This window comes from Tachypleus tridentatus, chromosome 10 (genome assembly GCF_004210375.1).
Source record: "Tachypleus tridentatus isolate NWPU-2018 chromosome 10, ASM421037v1, whole genome shotgun sequence".
Lineage (NCBI taxonomy): Eukaryota > Metazoa > Arthropoda > Merostomata > Xiphosura > Limulidae > Tachypleus > Tachypleus tridentatus.
In genome coordinates this window covers 64,717,221-64,736,002 of record NC_134834.1, presented here as the reverse complement: position 1 = coordinate 64,736,002, position 18,782 = coordinate 64,717,221, and the positions used below count along the sequence as shown (strand labels likewise).

General features: G+C 33.4%; 2 protein-coding genes across 3 annotated transcripts in view; one reads left to right on the top strand and one right to left on the bottom strand.

Moving 5' to 3' along the window:
* Positions 1-7,313, top strand: part of LOC143228366 (uncharacterized) — a 68,393-nt gene extending 61,080 nt beyond the window's left edge. Inside the window, exon 16 of the mRNA XM_076459634.1 lies at positions 5,080-7,313. Within this exon, the coding sequence (XP_076315749.1) occupies positions 5,080-6,872 (1,793 nt within the window). The 3' untranslated portion in view covers positions 6,873-7,313. The remainder of the gene's footprint in view (positions 1-5,079) is intronic.
* Positions 7,314-8,421: 1,108 nt separating this feature from the next.
* LOC143229458 (protein spaetzle 3-like) overlaps positions 8,422-18,782 on the bottom strand; it is a 37,581-nt gene continuing 27,220 nt past the window's right edge. For both annotated transcript variants that reach the window (XM_076461798.1, XM_076461797.1), the window contains exons 3-5: positions 17,196-17,390; positions 15,951-16,076; positions 8,422-9,904 (exon numbers count right to left, since the gene is read on the bottom strand). In XM_076461798.1, the coding sequence (XP_076317913.1) occupies positions 9,730-9,904; positions 15,951-16,076; positions 17,196-17,390 (496 nt within the window). In that variant the 3' untranslated portion in view covers positions 8,422-9,729. The remainder of the gene's footprint in view (positions 9,905-15,950; positions 16,077-17,195; positions 17,391-18,782) is intronic.

Below are 18,782 nucleotides of genomic sequence, written 5' to 3'. Positions count from 1 at the left end.
ATAATCCATCAGTGAATAGAAGCCTAATAGTTTAATTCCTACAGAGAATGAATAATGATTATAGCATGAATCAGGTTTCAGGTTTTATTTGCATCATTTTTTTGTTAAAAGTTGCCTTGAATATTGAAAACAAAGAGCTCACAAACTACAAGGACCATGTGGAATATAGTGGTTAAGTTTGCTGGACTGTAAATCTGTGGGCTCATTGTTTGTGTCACATTATTTGAAAAAAAAACAAAAAAAACACTCCACACTTTGGGGCTGTGGATGTGTTATAAGAGTGACAGTCAAGTCACAAAATTCAGTCGCCCAAGAGTTGGTGGTAGGTGCTGTTCACTAACAGCCTTCCCTCTAGTCCTACCATTTCAAAGTAATGGATTACTAGTGCAGATAGCCCTTTTGTAATTTTGTGTCAATATGTATAAACTAACAAATCATAACCTGTAAAAGGTTAGGGGTAGTGCATACACATTATATACATAGTTTAGTTTATTGTTGGTTAGCATAACTGTTGTATTGTGAATGTTCTATGTATGTGTAAAGAAAAACAATATTGCGTTCTGCAATATGTTTTTTATTTTTTTTATTTTTAAAAGTTAGGGGCTGTATTTGATACTTTAAAGTCACATAATTGTTTTTTTAAGTTAACTTTCTTGTGTATTCTGATTTATAAAGAGTATTCTCTTTTTAGATGTTAAACTTCTTTTCTAATCATTTATTTTCATACTTTTGTCGCATATGTTTGTATCAGTTTCATTTAGTATATTTTGTTTTGGCAGTCTCATTTAGAGTATTGAAAAAATAATGAATATATACATAGAAGTTTTTATATTTGTTGTTTTTTTTAGCCCATAAAACACTGTAGAGAGAGGAACCAGTATCCCATTAATTATGCAAAAAATAAAGCATAAGTTGTGTAAGTGTATGGATACTTGGAATAAATCTTTGTTTATTTTCAATATTTAGGAAAGTTAGTGCCTTACATTGTTGGTTTTATTATGGTGTAATTTATAAAGATGTTGTAATAGTGCCTCTGTCTTTCTTTGTTTTGATATTTAGCTTTCACTTTTTTGCTCTTTGAAGCTAGTAGAAATTTAAGAAAAACTTATCTGCTGTTAGCAGTTTACCTTCATGAAAGTAAAAACAAAAACAAAATACATTTTTAAAGTTAAAATACTGAGTCTGTATGTTTTGTAACTATATATCCTTGATAAGGCCATGTTTCTTACATTAAAATGATGTTAACCATCTTAAAAACAATTTAGTTTGTGATATTTTTCTGAAATTGTCACTAAGAAGAAAGCTTTGTCTCAGATAAATGTAAAAATGTATGAATGCTTAAAATAAAATTACAATTTAGTTTTAACCACAGTTTAATTATTATTAAAATGTTTCCGTTGCAGAAAATTTGTTGAAAAATAGATTTTGTGCTTGAATAGTTGGAAAATGTACTGAATAGTTTATTGTAATATCTCAGGTATTATCTTTTGTTTAATTAAAACAAAATTATGTTTTTGTACTTTTTTTTCAGTTTTATGTTTTTATGAAGTTGTATACTTAGAACAAGTGGCATTTATTCTGTGAATATCTTTCCATAATACAAAGTAAGATGCTGGTTAAGAAGCTAGATTCTTAAATATATTTCACTAAAGAATTATAATTTTTTTAACTGGGCATATTGTTTTTTTATCACTTGAAATAAAAATAAATATCTGTAATTGGAAATAGTCATTCTGACTGGATATAAGTGTGGTATATGACTTTTATCCTTGTGGTAGATTACAATTCCTTTTATGTATGAAGGATCTTGTACTTCAGTAAAAATATTTTATTCTTGCTCCACCAATATCTTGTGATTTTGAGCAAAGTTTATTTTACTTTAGCATTGCTATTTCAGGAAGCTAGAACAGGAGTGCACAACTTTGACCAATTTGGAATGTGATTGAAAGTTGGGAGTCTGTAACATTTTTGAGCCCTTTACATTTTCTTCTAACTCTAAAGTCTGCTTAACAAAATTTATATTAAATTGTGGTGTATAAACTCTAAATTTAATAACAAACAGAAAATGGGTGTATTTGACAATTCTGTAAAGAAAACAGTGAAATGTACTCAATATAAAAACTGTTTAACTAGATGGGAACAAATTGCATTCAATTTATTATTTTATGTAACTGTATCCCACTTACAATATTCTGTAATGCCTTTGTGGGTTATGATGCTTAAAACTATTTAATGAAATGGGTAATGTTTTTTGAAGTTAAAAATATTTCCATTAAATTTAAAAAAACTTTCAACTTTATACACTAAAATCTTGTGTCACAAGCCATACTGAATGATCTGGTGGGCCATGTGTTGTGCACCTCTGAATTCAAACAATATCGCATTTTTTTGAGTACCAGATGTCTGTCAAATGACTGTCTAAATAATGCTTTATTTTATTCTAACTTTCACAAGAGAAAACAAACTTGACACAGTAGTAGGTTTGAGGTGTGTGTGTATATTCTATTGACAAATAACACTAAACTCACAGCAACAGTCCACACAAATGTTCCATTCACTTTCTGCTTTAAGTGAAGTTATACCATTTATTTTACCATTTTATTTAAATATTGTAGTGATTTGTAAACTCGATAATTAGTGGTCTTCTGGTTTTATTATGATTCTTGTGATTCAAACAGCTTTTTTTTTTTTGCCACTAAAGATATCTAGAACAGTGATTGATATAGTCTCACAATATGGGTCAGAAGTTTTGAGAGTTAAAGATATGTTTTTCACCCATGTTTTGATTTTACCATAAGTAAATACACACACACACAAGTTTGCTGTACTGTTAGAGAAGTAACCAGGGTAATATGCATGATAACTGTTACACAGCAGTCAAAAGCTTGTACCTCTAAAGAGAACATGAATGAAAACTTTTGTAGTGTATACTTCTTTATGTAGAACTGTGAATTTTCATATAGACTTACAATGCTAAATTAGAGATGGCTAGTGCAGATAGCCCTCGTATCTTTGTCTGAAATTCAAAACAAACCAAACCAATCAAAACGTTCTTAAAGTAATTATTTCAAATTATTGTGCGAGATGGTTTTCACATTGAGAAAAATGTTTTGAGCAGTATACTGTTGCTAAAATGTCAGTCATAGAATATTAGAACTCTTAATTTTGACAGATGAATAAACAACTATATGGATATCAACAGTGATGACATGAGTTGTATCTGTCAACAAACATTCTTTATTTCTTCTGATAAGTTGTATTCATTTTATTTTCATATACAAATTTATAAGCTGTGTAGTTTGCAGCAATTCAAAACATTTATGTAATGTGTAAAAAATTATTACACTTAATGTTATCTGTATAGAGATGGGTAAAAGGTTAAACTATTACTGGAAATTTTAAATTTTTTGTGCTTATTTTTTGTCATTATTGCTGTAAAGAATGGGATGTTTTAGTTAGTGAATACTTATTCAAGTAATATACTGTTGCATTACTGTTTTTTTTTTTTTTGCCTAGTAACAGTAGTTTATTATTAAACAAAACATTGGTTTAAAATGAATAACAGTTGCCCTTTTTATTTTTGCCTCTAGGAAAAGATATGATTTTAGCCATTTTGCTAAAAATAACGCAAGTAGGAATAACTATACAATGTTGAATTTTCTGAGAAATTAAAGAATTTGATTATTTTTTTCTGTCAAAATAGAAGGGGTCAACCCAAATTTTAATTGTAGATAACATGGGGATCTGCCTGCTCTCAGATATTTCAGTTTACGTAAGCACTTTTTAATAGGAGTAATGACATGAGGAAACACATCTGTTACAGAAGCTTTGTCAGTAAATAAAGTGTTGAGTAACAGTTTCTCCTTTCTTAATATTTTGTGCACACTGCTTACACTTTTAATGATGATATTGTTAAAAGTGTTGGTGTTAATTATCACAGTTGAAGGAACTGCTTTTCATACAAAAATAAGATTTTTGATTGGAAATTTTCAATGTAAATGGCTTTGTTTTCCACATTACTTCTTATATTTTTGAATATTTGTTTTCAGCTCTTAAATTCATGTGTTTATGAATGAGTTCATTTCAAACATTTAACTTGCTGTTTATTTGAGTAAGAAATTTGTATGTTTTAATTGAATAATAATGTTGATAGGATGCAGGCACACATGTTTGCTTATTTGATGTACAAAATTAAATATTTTATAACACTTATATGATGTTTGTGGAATTTGGTGAAATACTTTAGTTAATGAGAAATGTGTTAAAAGGAAGTTTACATTGTTGGTTATGAGATTCAATGAATTTTTATCATGTTGAAAATGAGATTTCAAGTGGTAAAAGAGCAGAAATAATGCTTATTTAAACTGTTTGTACTGTCTGTATATTTCACAGGTTGTTTAATGAGTTATCCTTAAAAGATAATTGTGGATTATGTCAGATATTTGACATATTCATTGTAGGTAATTTTGTTTAAAATAGTCTAGTAATATGATAATACTCGTATTTCTCAATAAGCCACACTTTTACAATTGACAACAACAAGCTATATGTGATAATATCCCATTTTAGCATCAACATATTTGTATTAGTAAATTGACAATAAAGATACTACTCAAAAGAAAAATGTGCCTTTTTCAGTGCAGTTGTTATTATATATTGTTCTATGTAAGATTGCTATAAAAATCAGTACTTTCTTTTATTTGGAGATTAGAAAAAAAACTTAGAGTTTATTATTTTGAAAAAAAATCAATAAAGCTGACAAAATAATGAAATTTATTAGATCTCATTAATCTTGGCAGATCATTACTGAAAGCAATCTGGATAAATAAACAGTCCACTTGAGTCTGGGATTTCTAACTAAATCACACTTTATGTATAATTTGCCACATTGTAATGAAAACCATTCACATTGTTAATATTTATCAAGAGGAATTTTATATAAACTTTGTTTTGGGAAGTGATTGCAGATATTGGTATCAGAGCAAGAATTACTGCATTCTCAGCTTTATGCCATCAATATTTCATTAACATTTAACCAATATCTAGATTATTACATAACAGTATCATCATTTGTTACAGGTGCCCCACCTGACATGGCAAACTACATGCCTTTATACTCTGAAGAAGTTGATGTAGAAATCCTTCGTCAGCGGCACCCTAGTGACAACTCAAGCACATCTCATGATGGTAGCCAGAGCATTCATAGTGGCCGTTCAGGTAAAGAACTTTTAGGATCATCTCCTTTCACTCGAGCACCAGCAGAAGACAGGTCAAAATATGAAAAGCTATTAAACTTTGAGGAGGAGGAAGATGTCCAGAAAAATGTTCCTTCTCAGGATCGAAAAAATATCCAAGAAGACAATGATTCAATTGGATCAGCCAGTGACCTGAGGGCACAAGTAGATTCAAGTGGAGATGAAGATGAAGGCTCATCTGAAATATCACTTGATGAAGATACGAAGAAAGAAAAGATTCATTTAAAAATCCCTGGAGATAAGCTTGTTACTGGAGATTCCATACCAAAAGAAAAAACAAACAAGGAAGGTGACATCGAATATGTATCAAATCAAGATGTCTTTATTGGTCATACAGATGGAGACAAGCCTTTATTAGAAGAGGAAGAATTCTCTGACAATGAACAAAAACAGGTTATTACTTGTAAGGTTGATTCAAAAGTTGAGTTAACAGCAAAACCTTCTGGTAAGATACTTACACCACCATCATCTCCAACACAGGGAAAGAAAAGAAGTAAAGATGTCTTTAGAAAAATTACAACTGGTATTTCACCAGAGGCACCTCTAATTAATAGTGAACTTCCTGGGAGAATTGATGTTTTTGCATTGGCTCCCTTTAGGAAGCGATCTGTAAAAGCTAAAACAGAGAGCCAAAAGATACAAATGAAACAACTAAAAGATAGTCTCATAACCAATATTAAAGAACCTGTTAAATCACCTACTCTTGAGTCTTCCAAAATAAATGAGATTAAAACAAAACCCCAAAGCCCTGAAAATGAAAATATAAGTAATTACAAACCTTCAGTTTCATTCACTGGAGACATTGGTGGTAGCCCCTCAACTGTAATTTCAGTTTCAGCTAAAAACTGCAATTTGCTTGGTTGTACTCCATTTTCCACACCCAAAGTAATGACACCAGAGGTAACCTCTGTGCATGGAGGTCACAGTGTTAAACAAGAACAGCAACAGCAAACTTCATTTGCTAAGCAACCTCTTAATCAACCAGGATTTGCAACTTCAGAATCATTTACTTCATTAACATGTGATTCCTCATGTGCTGGACCAGTAAAAATTACTTCTGATCAGGTATCAAGTTTGATTCCAAAAAGTTCCTTTAGAGATCAACAAAAAGAAACTATGTACAGTCCACTGGTTAAAAAATCTGGTGGTAATATTACAACACAATCTTTCTCAAAAAGTAAGGTTACTCTTCCAAGTTTTTCCAACACTGCATCACTCAGCAGAAATGAAAAGGTAAGCTGTAAAAGCTGTTCATCTTCCCAGAGTTCAGACACAGGTGAAGAAGAGGGATTAACACCAAGAAAACCAAAAAAAGAAAACAAGTATCATTCATTTCAGGAAAAAGATGTGTTAGCTGAGAAAGAATCTTTTTCTGGCATTCCTACAAGACATTTTCATACACCAGGTAAAACTAGCAAGAAGACAAAGCAGTATAAGAAAAAAGAAACCACTGACAGCAATGCTTTTGCAAATATGAGCTTCGAGGACATCGGAAGTGATGAAGATAAGAAAGTTAGTACTATAAACCCATCTTTCATGGGAGATTCTGATGTTGGAATGAATGTTCTTCAATCAAGTGGTTCAAGATCTTTGAAAATTTCAAAATCAAACAAATAACAGTGGTTTTATAACTAAATTATCTGTTATAATATTGTTTTTCTAACCTTGTGACACAGTGATGTTACTAGAAAATCAAGGTTTGATAATGTGGCTTAGCCACAACAGTTGACATGTGCAAAAGGATGATGATTACAATAGTTTTTATTATCATTAATGTTATTAATGTGTAACTTAGAGATGTATAGATTACATAGTTCTATTTGAAAACTTCATAGATTTATATGTTGCTGAGCAACCTGTAGTGTAGTTTTGCTGCAGATACAAAAAGACTATGATACATAATTTAACTTGCAGCTAATATCTAATAATACCTAAGATTTCATTGTGTGTATGTATATATATGTATAGAGAGAGGGGGGAGAAAGTGATATCTTGCTTGGAGTGGAAGGATGTAGCCTAGCAGTCAGCTGGGTAATAAACTATATTCTTACACTGACACCATTTTTGTATGCAAGTTTGCAGATACACTTGAGTAAATATATGCTGTAAAATAACAGATGCATGAAAATCATGAATTTAGTTTTCAGGTTATTTTCAAACTACCTTATGTTCCAGATGAACATCTGTTGAATCACATCTTCTGGAAATTACTCATTCAAGAAACAAGTTCAAGGACGTTTGTATACTTTTTTTTACATACTTTGTTGTCTGTCCTCCTGAGGGAGGAATCCACCATACCAAGTTGGTTAGGGGTGCTTCACTTGCAATCTGAGGATTGTGGGTTTAAATCCCTGTCCCACTAAACTTATTCACCCTTTCAGCCAAGGGGATATTGTAATGTGACAGCCAATACTACTATTCATTGGTAAAACAATAGCCAAAAACTTGGTGGCCAGTGGTGATAACCAGCTTCTTTCCTTCTAATATTTCACTGCTAAATTAGGGATGGCTAGCATAGATAGTCCTTGTATAGCTTTGCACAGAATTCAAATCAAACCTAGTGGAGGTGTTCTACTAGTGAAACATGGATTAAAAGAAAACAAAAAAACGTTTTCATTTCACAAGTCAGTACAAATTATGAAAGTAAAAAACAAAACATCTGACTTCAAAAAGATAATTTTACTGATAATTTAAAACTTCAATGACAGTTGTAACTTCTGGAAGTGCCTTTGCTATCCAATTTTTTTATATTTATCTTGTTTTCTTTCATTTATTTTGAAACCTAAATTTCGATTTAAATGGTAATTATTCAAGTTTGGTATTTCAGAAAACAGAAAAATGTTGCAACTTGCATAATGGGCATGAATTTTACAAACTGCCTTTATGATTCACCAACTTTTTGTTTTATATCCTTACAAAAATGTGTGGTTGATAAAGCTAATTCTGTATAACTGTTAGATAAGGACTTGTATTAATAACTGAATGTACTTAACCCAATCTGTTTTCGAAACAAGTGTTAGACATCTGTTTTGGATTGGTAAGTACATAAAATATGTAATATGGACAGGGAGATCAAAGTATTTCCTTTCTCCCCAGAAGAAGAAATTCATATTTTACTTTTTGTTTCATCCCCCTTCCCCAAAGAAAAAAACATACTGAGATCATAACCGCTCACTTCCTATTTATTCAGTGAGAACTTTCACTCTGACGTACATCTAAAAAAAATCATTGAACTTGTAATCAATCTTGTCTTTAAAAGATTAAAACATCTTGCACCAACAGTAGAACACAATGAAAAAGTGAACTTTAAATATTAAGATAAACTATGGGTTTCATACAAATCCAAAAATAAAGTTTTCATGCGAGTTTTAAATATAAGTGAGTTTAATGGTAGATTATATTAAGGTAAACTCAAAGCTACAGCTATAGATAATGTATTAAGCCTTGTATCTGTTCAAACAGTTTCCAGTTATCTATATTTAAAAGACCACTTTGAAATTTTATTTTACTTACGTACAACGATAACATTTTTAAACTGCTAATTCACTGTATTGAAATTAGTCGTCACTCAGATCCATGTATCACCGTAATCGTTCTAATTACATTTTTAACGGTGGCAGAATGGACGTAACTTAGTTGCAGGCAGACATCACGAGAAAATTGTTTGCGACTCCTGTGAATTGTACAAAAGACCAACAGCAGAACATTCGTCATAAAGACATGCGCAGACAGATAAAGCACCACTTTCTCAAATTTCCCTAAAGTTTGTTTTCATTTCTTCTATTCACGAGACATAATAATAATATAATTATCATGATATGAAGTATATTTCTTAAAAATTGTTACGTATATTTTTAATAATACATAGTTTAGCATTATGAATTAGTGATAGTCTTTAGTAATGCATAACATATGAAAATTTAATTGTGTGACAAATCCTGCATTTAAAATTTAATTCAAAGAAATTATTTATTTTACTGCATATCCAAGATTTATATTGATAGATCTTCATAATATGTTTAGAAAGAACATCAAGTATTTTTACGATCAAACAACATATAGTGGCAAAAAAATCGCCATAAGGTTGTTTTCATTCCAAGGTGATACAGTATTTAATTTTTTTTTCAATAATAGTTCGAGTGTGAAAAGTTACGACTTCAGATAAAATACAAAAGGTTATAAGCACGTGAATGTGAAACTTGGATTCTCCGGATATTGTTACCAATTAATTATAAATCATTATTTAATCATTCACTGGCACGTGAACGCGTACCTGGAGTAATGCAGAGTTAAATATGTTGTATTCCTTGGTCATAAGTAACTTAAATATTATTCTACTGTCTTTTTTATAAAGCGTATACTGCATACACTATCTCAAAATTAAAGTGTTGTCAGTTTACATTCCTCCCTTTCAAACAGTTTGCCTGACTGTCCACCTCGTTTGAGAGTTTGAAAAGGAGGCTGGTCGTTTCATTTATTTACTGGTGGGAAGAGAGCATCGACATACACAACAAGAAGGAAAGAGAAACCAGTCCATGAATATTCCTTTACATTCATCATCAGGATCGTACGCTAACAACCGGTGCCATTTGTATTTTTGTTCACAGGAACAATCGCCTGTACACCTCTTGGTTTGTCCAGATCTGGACCTGTGAATGAAATTAGCAAAGAAATGCGTTTACACGTATTAAATATTAAAGTGCTTTTTCAAGTTCAGTCGTTTTTACTAGTTTCAACAATATACATTTTGTATGATTTGTTTTGAAATACATCTTTAAGCAGTGTATAATATATATTTTTCATATGATAAATGCAACTCCATTTATCTATGAGAAGAGAAATCTTCAATTAGCATTTTTGGTTTTCTATCTCATAATTCTGAGATTGAAAACCAAAATTATATTAGTTTATATGATTAAAAGACAAAAGCATTCCAGCTTGTCAATTAAATTTGGTCATCCTAGTGACAAAGCAGTATGTTTGCAGACTTGAAATGCTAAAAACCGGGTTTCTATACCCGTGGTAGGCAGAGCACATACGAGGTCTGTTCAAAAAATACGCGGAGTGACGTTATAAAACAAAATGTACTATATTTAAAAGTTACAGGTCTGGGACCCCTTCAAAGTACTCTCCTCCCCAACGCACACACTTATCCCAACGGTGTTTTTACTTGTTGAAACAGTCCTGGTACGCTTCTTTTGTAATGTCCTCCAGCTCCTTCGTCGCATTTGCCTTAATCTCGGGAATCGTCTCAAATCTTCTTCCTTTTAAGGGTCTTTTGAGTTTGGGGAACAAGAAAAAATCGCAAGGAGCAAGGTCAGGTGAGTAGGGGGGTGGGGAAGAACAGTGATCGAGTGTTTGGCCAAAAACTCACGAGTTCTGAGGGCTGAATTTCGCAGCAACGCGGTGCATCTTCAATTTTTCGGTCAAAATCTCGTAACAAGATCCAACTGATATCCCACACTCTTTAGCAAGCTCCCTGACAGTCAGACGTCGATTTGCCCGCACCAGGGTGTTGATTTTGTCGACGTGTGGGTCGTCAGTTGACGGGGAAGGCAGTCCAGGATGCTCATCATCTTCAATGGATTGTCGACCATCCTTAAAACGTTCATGCCTTTGAAACATGCCGTACGCTTCACAGCAACATCACCGTAAGCCATGTTAAGCATAGCAAAAGTTTCAGTCGCAGATTTTCCAAGTTTAACAAAATTTCACAGCAAGTCGTTGCTCCTTCAGGTCATTCATTCTGAAATCCGCCAAACGAAAAAATCGCACTTCACTTAAAACCGCGTAGCTAATACACAAATGAAGATATCTGCAATCGGGAAATGGCGTCGTAATCAGCTGATCTGTGCAAACCTAGCGACACCAAGTGGATTCCCCTGGAACCAACTGGAGCCGCGCAATTCAAACAGTCCGCGTATTTTTTGAACAGCCCTCGTATAGCCCATTGTGCAACTTTGTGATTAATTCACAACATCAACAAATATATTTGCAAAGATCATAATAAAAAATACCAGCAGTATTTCATATATAATGAATTACTTGAATGAACAGTAATAAACTAATTTATCGACAAAAGAATTGTTATTACGCTAATATAGCCGTTTTATCAGAGTTCTGTGGATAGAAATGAAAGGTAAGACTTAATAAACCTTATATCAGCACTGAAAGACGGCTAAGTGTGGTAGCTGCTTGTACATGCACAATCTTGTGAAAAAGGAGCAGTCTGGCCAACTTTCTAAATCTAGTATCTTTGTAGATGAACACTATTGAGAAGTAAGCACTTGTGGCAGAAATTGTGACTTGGTTGATTTAACAGAATGAGTCCTTTAACGGAGTTTTGTTTTTTTGTTTAGTTCTAGCTTGAATTCGGAAGTCATGACACACATCTCTAGGCTTCATTGACTGAGAATCTTAGTTTTAAAACGAATATATCTATTGGTATAATAAGGTAAAAATACTAGATTATGAGTTGTTTGTAGAAAGTCAACAAATTTTCAAACTATTTATAATACGTGATTCAAACTTTTTTTTTACATATAGTAAGATAAACGAGCATATTGTAAAAGATCTGGACTCACGTTAAAATATGTTTCAAGTCTTGAGCATCATTTTAAATCAACTGTCAAAATGCCTTTTTATTATTAGTGCCAGTGGAACAACTAGATTTTATTGGAAACGTGAAGGAAAATTACGTGGGGGGAACCTTTAACTACTGTGGGGGAGTCTAAGGAATACCAGTAAAGTTAGTTTTGAAAAAAAAAAAAAAAGGGTAAAACTAATTTACTGAGAAATTTGTAGCTCAGGAAAGGTATTTTAACATCACGTTTTATCAGCAAAAATTATATAATCTCGTATTAGTACCATGAGATTATCATGCATTTGTCGAAATGTATAATTTGAAAAACATTTGTCAAATCATTTTTATGTTTGGCCAGGTGGTTAAGGAGAGTCGCGGTTTCGAATCCCATTACTCCAAAACATGTTCGCTTTTTCAGCTGTGAGGGCGTTATGAAGTACGGTCAATCCCACTATTCGTTGGTGAAAGAGTTGGCGGCGGGTGGTGATGACTATTTGCCTTCCCTGTAGTTTTACACTGCTAAATTAGAGACGGCTAGTGCAGATAGCCTTCGTGTAGCTTTGCGCAAAATTAGAAAACAAACCAATTTCTAAGTTCAACCGCTGCGTGAGCATAGTTTAGATAGCTCAATAATGGTACAGTTCTATGTTTAACAACAACAACTGAACTTGAAAGCCATTGTAAAATATTTCGCTGCAATGTACCGACTTCGCGCAAATTTTAATGTGATTATTAAAATCATTTAGTTTATATGTTGCTAACAAGGACTGTATTGTAGAAATTAAATAAAAATATTTTTAAAGTTGTGGGAGGCACTCACAGAGGAAGCCCCATGGAATGTATGAGCTTAACGAAAGTAGTACCAGATAAAGAGATAAACCGATAACTAGTACGAGACATCAGTTACGAATTCTGAAGCGAGGTAAGAAGGTAAAGAACGTGAAACTTCATACAATATAACCTGCTCGTTGCATGACGCTCCTTTGAAATTGAGTCATAACCCTTTTCCACTGATGGCCACGATTCTTTGAGTAGGTGGTCGAGTATAACTGACGAACCTGCATTGTTTCGTGAATGATGTAAACAAAACACTGTCTAACATACTGCAGAGGGCGTGAGAACCAGTTGGAACTTATTCCTTTTCACTAATAAAGTGCTATTGAGATTTGTTTACAAATTTCAATTTACGAAGGTATTTAGCCCTCCACCACCCCTAGTTCCACAACCGTATGACTGTGGACTGCGTTTCAATATCCGTGGTTGGCAGAGCACAAATAGTCCATTGTGTAGCTTTGTGCTTAAGTACAAACAAATGAAGATATTTGTGTAAGGTTACTCCTTTTATCACGTACTTGTTCTTCCATGTACGGATTCATTAGATATTATTCAATGTTTTATTTCAAATAATATTGCTCAATTTTGAAACCAGATACATTTGAAATTGTTTGTTGCTACTTAGCATAAGCTATACAATGGGGTATCTGTGATCTGACCACCACTGTGATCAAACCTATGTTTTAGGTGTTATAAATCGTCAGACTTACCGACAAGTGACTTGGGGTGGAGAGATGCATTTTTAAGAGTTGAAACTGGTCCCTAATTGACAATAGATTTATAATTGGAAAAATAAAGTATAATAATAAATGAAGACGGTTGAAAAAAACACAAAATATTTTATTTGCAAAATGCGAATGTTTCGGAGTGCATTTATTCCGTACACCCGAAATCTGAAAATAGTGTTATAAAGATATTTATTTACTAATGGTACAGTAACATCAATCATTTACTCATATTCAGTAAAGTGATTAATGGAAGAAGAAAAAATAGGTTATCGAATATATTATTAATGCATCATAAATTACAAGATGGCTAGTGCAGATTGCCTTCGTGTAGTTTTGGGCAAAATAAAAAAAAAAAAAAACAATCTATGATGTAGAGTTCAAGGTTTGAAGGTCCTGTGGAAATAACGAAGAAACCGCTAAATGAAATATTGTGACCCTTGATTTCAACATGTAAACGAATGAATGTGTGGCTGTATTTAAGTAACGGACGGTCAGTTCTATTTCATACACCTAAATGTTCACACCTTATAGTTTTCAAGTCACTGTTCGTGTTACATGAGCCATTAATGTAGAAATTTAGGTATTTACGGAGGCTACGTCTATACATTAGTCTGAGCTAATTTTTTTTTATTACAGGGAATAATTGGCGTACCCACTTTGCTCAATGAAAACTCTGAAAAAACGTCATCTAGAATATTCATTCTGCGGTATGCTGAGATCGTGAGAACAAACCAGTTCCAAGCCTGGCTTCTTACTTGATTGGTTTGAAGTAATATACTTACGAATTATGCTCATGACTGCTGTTCGTTTACATGGCAGGGAAAAAGAAACGTTTGCATATACATACAGTTACGACAGAAAGTGTTCGTACCCCTGCGTCCCGAGGGTTTTTTGCTCATAACATGAAAAGTATCATGATTAGGCTAATAAAAGTATCATATATTATAAATATTATACTAGCACACATCTACATATATTTTTATGTAAATTAAACAACAAATAAACTGTTTATAAACAAATAGCCAAAAATAGGAGGAGCAGAAAGTGTTCGTACAGTTCAGAACGTGTGAAAAAACTGATATTCCCGTAAAAATTTTGTTTAGTTTGGCGAATAAACTACATTATACCATTCTAGAACTAGACACTGGGTTCATAATTATTGGAATTTAGCCAGCAAAAAATGTACTTCCGACAATTTAGTGCCGTCTCCGTCATTATCTGCTTAGTCATCACAGCGAACAGGAAACAACTGTCCAGTGATTTAAAAAACCAAATTATTGTAAAGTACAAGTCTCGTGTGTCTTTTTCCGCTATTGCTACACAAGTTAATGTGCCGAAATCTACTGTTCAAAGCATAATTGCCAAGTTTATGCTTACAAAATCAACTGCTAACCTCCCTCGTTCCAGACGCTCCACCAAAATTCCAGAGAGAACCAAGAGGAAGGTTCTTAGAGAAGTTAGTAGGAACCCTAACGAGACTAAAATCGAGCTTATCGGCCACAATGATGTTCGCTATATTTTACGTAAGAAGGGGAAACGAAATCTTCCAAAGAACACCGTCCCTACAGTTAAACACGGAGGTGGCATGATCATTCTATGGGGTTCCTTCAGCTCTTCTGGTGTAGGCAGCCTTCACCGCGCCAACGGAATCATGAAAAAAGAAGAGTACGTTGATATATTAGGCACTTATATCAGGAATGATGCTCGGAACTTGCGGCTTGGGCGTCGTTGGATCTTCCAGCACGACAATGACCCTAAGCACACATCGAAATATGTGCAATCCTGGTTGCAGAGGAACCATATAAGCGTTCTGGAGTGGTCATCGCAGTCACCCGATCTCAACCCAATTAAAAACGTTTGGCATGAGTTGAAGACCAGGGTTAATCAGTGTCATTCGAAAAACTTGCAAGAGTTGGAGGCCTTTTGTAAAGAAGAATGGAAGAAAATACCAGTCGAGTGCTGTCAAACGATCATGGAGGGCTATGAGGAGAGATTGCGCCAAGTAATTCACCTGAAAGGCTACACAACTGACCATTTTAAAGTAGACGCACGAATACTTTCTGCCCCTCCTATGTTTGGTTATTTGTTTATAAACGGTTTATTTGTCGTTCAATTTACATAACAATTTAAGTATATGTGTGTTAGTATAATATTTATAATATACTGCACTTTCATTATCCTAATCGTGATACTTTTTTAAGTTATGAGGAAAAACTACTTATGACGCAGTGGTACAAACACTTTCTGTCGTAACTGTATATTAACCTTATAAATAAATTTCACTTTACATCAAAGAAGTGGAACATTTGTTTAAAAAATCTATCTTATAAATGTGTTTTATACAAGTGAAACAAATTTTGGAGTACCGGATATGTACAACTAAGGAGAGTCACTATATTTACTGGCAAGAGGAGAATTGATGCTGGCAGTGAAAGGATTGGTTTTATTTTTTCTAGCAGGAAGGGTATTTTCTTTAGCAGCAGAGAAAAACTTGCTATTTAGTTAGAGGAAAGGTAGATATTTACTGGCGGTAAAGGGTTTGATACTTACTGGCATACTTCTTGCTGAATAGCTTGTTGAAGGTGTTGAGTGTTAACAATAGCTCGGATCTTTCCTGCACTATTAGACGCCCAGTATGGGGTCACTATTTCCACTGCTGATTCACAAACGTCTACTCTGCTCAGAGACATAAATATGATAAAGAAATTTGTTTTGTTTTTACAAGTACTAACATGAAGCGTTGTGAAATGAACAATTCACAGTAGTAAAGAAATAAAGCTACCATGCAACATGAAAAATTTTGTGAAATTCACAGCTCGTCTATTCGTTAGATTGATTCATCTTACCTTCTTAAAAATGTGATATGATTTAGGTACAGCTTTATAACTGATACAACCATAATGAAATAAAGACATAAATGGTTGACAATGCGCGTATAAAAGTTACACTAAGTTTATATTCACATTTGCAACGTGAATAGTTTCTTAGTCTTAAATTCAGCTTCAAAGGTAGACGGTTTAAAATATTCTTTTCTGGTGAAACGTTATTGAGATGCACGTGTCAATAAAACCTGCACCAAGTGAAACTCACGATTAAAAGAACGTGAAGTTCTCGATGGTTACATAACCTCTATATTTTCCAACCAGCTGGGATGAGTAGAGCTGATATTACTCAGTATTAATCCTACTTAGGTTATGAAGCCTCATATTAAAACAGGCAATGTATTTTTTTCTTGTTTAAAGATTGCCTTAACAATTTTAATTAGCTGCAAAATAATCGTAATGAGAAAAAGCTGGTAATTGTGTTGAGTTGACACTTCAATTCTTTTTACGATACAGTAAGTATATGTGGAATATGAAATAAAATAAAGTTTAAATTTGCTAAATTCATACTCATGAATATTTTAGAACTGAGAAAAATTACACCAAAGTTTGATTTACACATTTTAAAATATAGACATGAGAAAGTAATAGGTGTGATAAATTCATTAATAGAGATGAAACATTCCTCAGATGTATATTTAACGTAGCACTGTCTTACACTATAATCGGTCTGAAACTTGGTTTAATTCTACTTTTATGTACAAATTTGCGTTAGAACTATCATTCGACTTCGCAATACTCAGATAACACAGGAATTAAAGAAACTGGCGTGAGTTTACAAAATGAAAAAACAAACTTGATGATAAATGAGATTTAGGGTTTGAATCCATTTTGGCTACCAAAGTAGACAAATTTAGTAGATACATTAATACTTACACGAACTATATATACATAAAAGGCTGATGGTACTTACTTATTTGTAGATGTACTGTAAGAATTTCGACTGTTGGTGGCCCTCTTTGATCTTGTGTGAAGCGTGTAACCATCGTAGGTTTCATATTGGCCTTGAAATGGTGGTGTATAGTTATCAGCAGGAGAATAATTGTATTCTCCAAACATACGACGAATCAATGCTTTATTCTCGTCGATGAACTCTTCGATTTTCTCTCTGTGGGATGGAAATGAATTGAGTTTTAAATGTTTAGAAGCCAAATCAAAAGGAATTATTGCTTACCTTATTGATGTAAAAGTGTACGTAAAGTTTCTGTAAAAACTCTACTAAATTCGATACCCGATCGGTGGCTCAGCGATGAACTTGAAGATTTATGACGCTAAAATTGGGAATTTTTTCCTTTTGTGGATACAGCAGAGATAGCCTACAGTGCATTTGCACTTAGTATGTTATTACTTAAAATATATAAGTAAACGATCATTTGTACAAATATGAAATCAAATACCAATAAAGGAGAGTTACACATTATAATTGCATAAAAAATGCTTTTGGATGATACCAAACTACTTGTATTAAAACGCAGACTTTGATATTATCTGTACATTTCTAGGCGCCGTGAGGCCGAGTCTTTGATTTATACAGACAAAAAAAAGCCCTTGGCTACTAAGGTAGGGTGTTCAAGTCTTGAATGCATCCACTGTGCTGATCAAGAATGCCGGAAGACACCCTGTTGATTACCTGACGTTTTTCTTTTATTTATTTACTATTGGCATTTGTCCTCTGTGACCTCTGATGTGGTTATAGGTAATGGATTAATAAATAAAAAAGTCTGATTTTTTTTCACTTGTGTGGTCTGTGCAGAATGAGCAGTTTGGATTGCAAGAAAAAACTTGTATTTCTTAAATTATGTTGTCTTTGCAGAATGACAGATTTGGATATAGACTGATGTGTCATCAAAATACACTTTTAGTTTGTTTGTTTTAGCATTTTTGCGAAAAGATACAAAAATAAGTATTTGCACGTAAAAGTCCTTAACTTGGAATAGGCAAATTAGAGGAGAGACAAATTAATATCTGTCAATGCCAGCTGCCCCCCCCCCGGCTAGTACAGCAGTATGTCTTCGGATTTACAACGCTAAAATCAGGGGTTCGATTTCCCTCGGTGGGCTCAGCAAATAGCCCGATGTGGCTTTGCGATAAGAAAACACACACACAATGCCAGCTATTTGGGCTACTCTTGCTTAACCATTTAGTAGGATATTACAGTTATTCTTACAGTCTGAAAGTGCAGAGTGTGTTACTATATGTGGGCTTTACATTGCCTGACGGTTAGGGTGCTCGACTCTCAGTCTGCGGGTCAAGTGTTTGAATCTCGGTAATCGAATATGTATAGGTTTCACAAATTGAAGATAAAAGTTTTTTGTGTGTTCTTTCTCATAGCAAAGCCACATTAGGCTATTTGCTGAATCTATCGAGGGGAATCGAACCCCTGATTTTAGCGTTGTAAAACCGCAGACTGAAGATAAAAAGACCATTGTTTGTTTGAATTTCGCGCAAAGCTACACGAAAGCTATCCGCGCTAACCGTCCTTAATTTAGCGCTGTAAGAC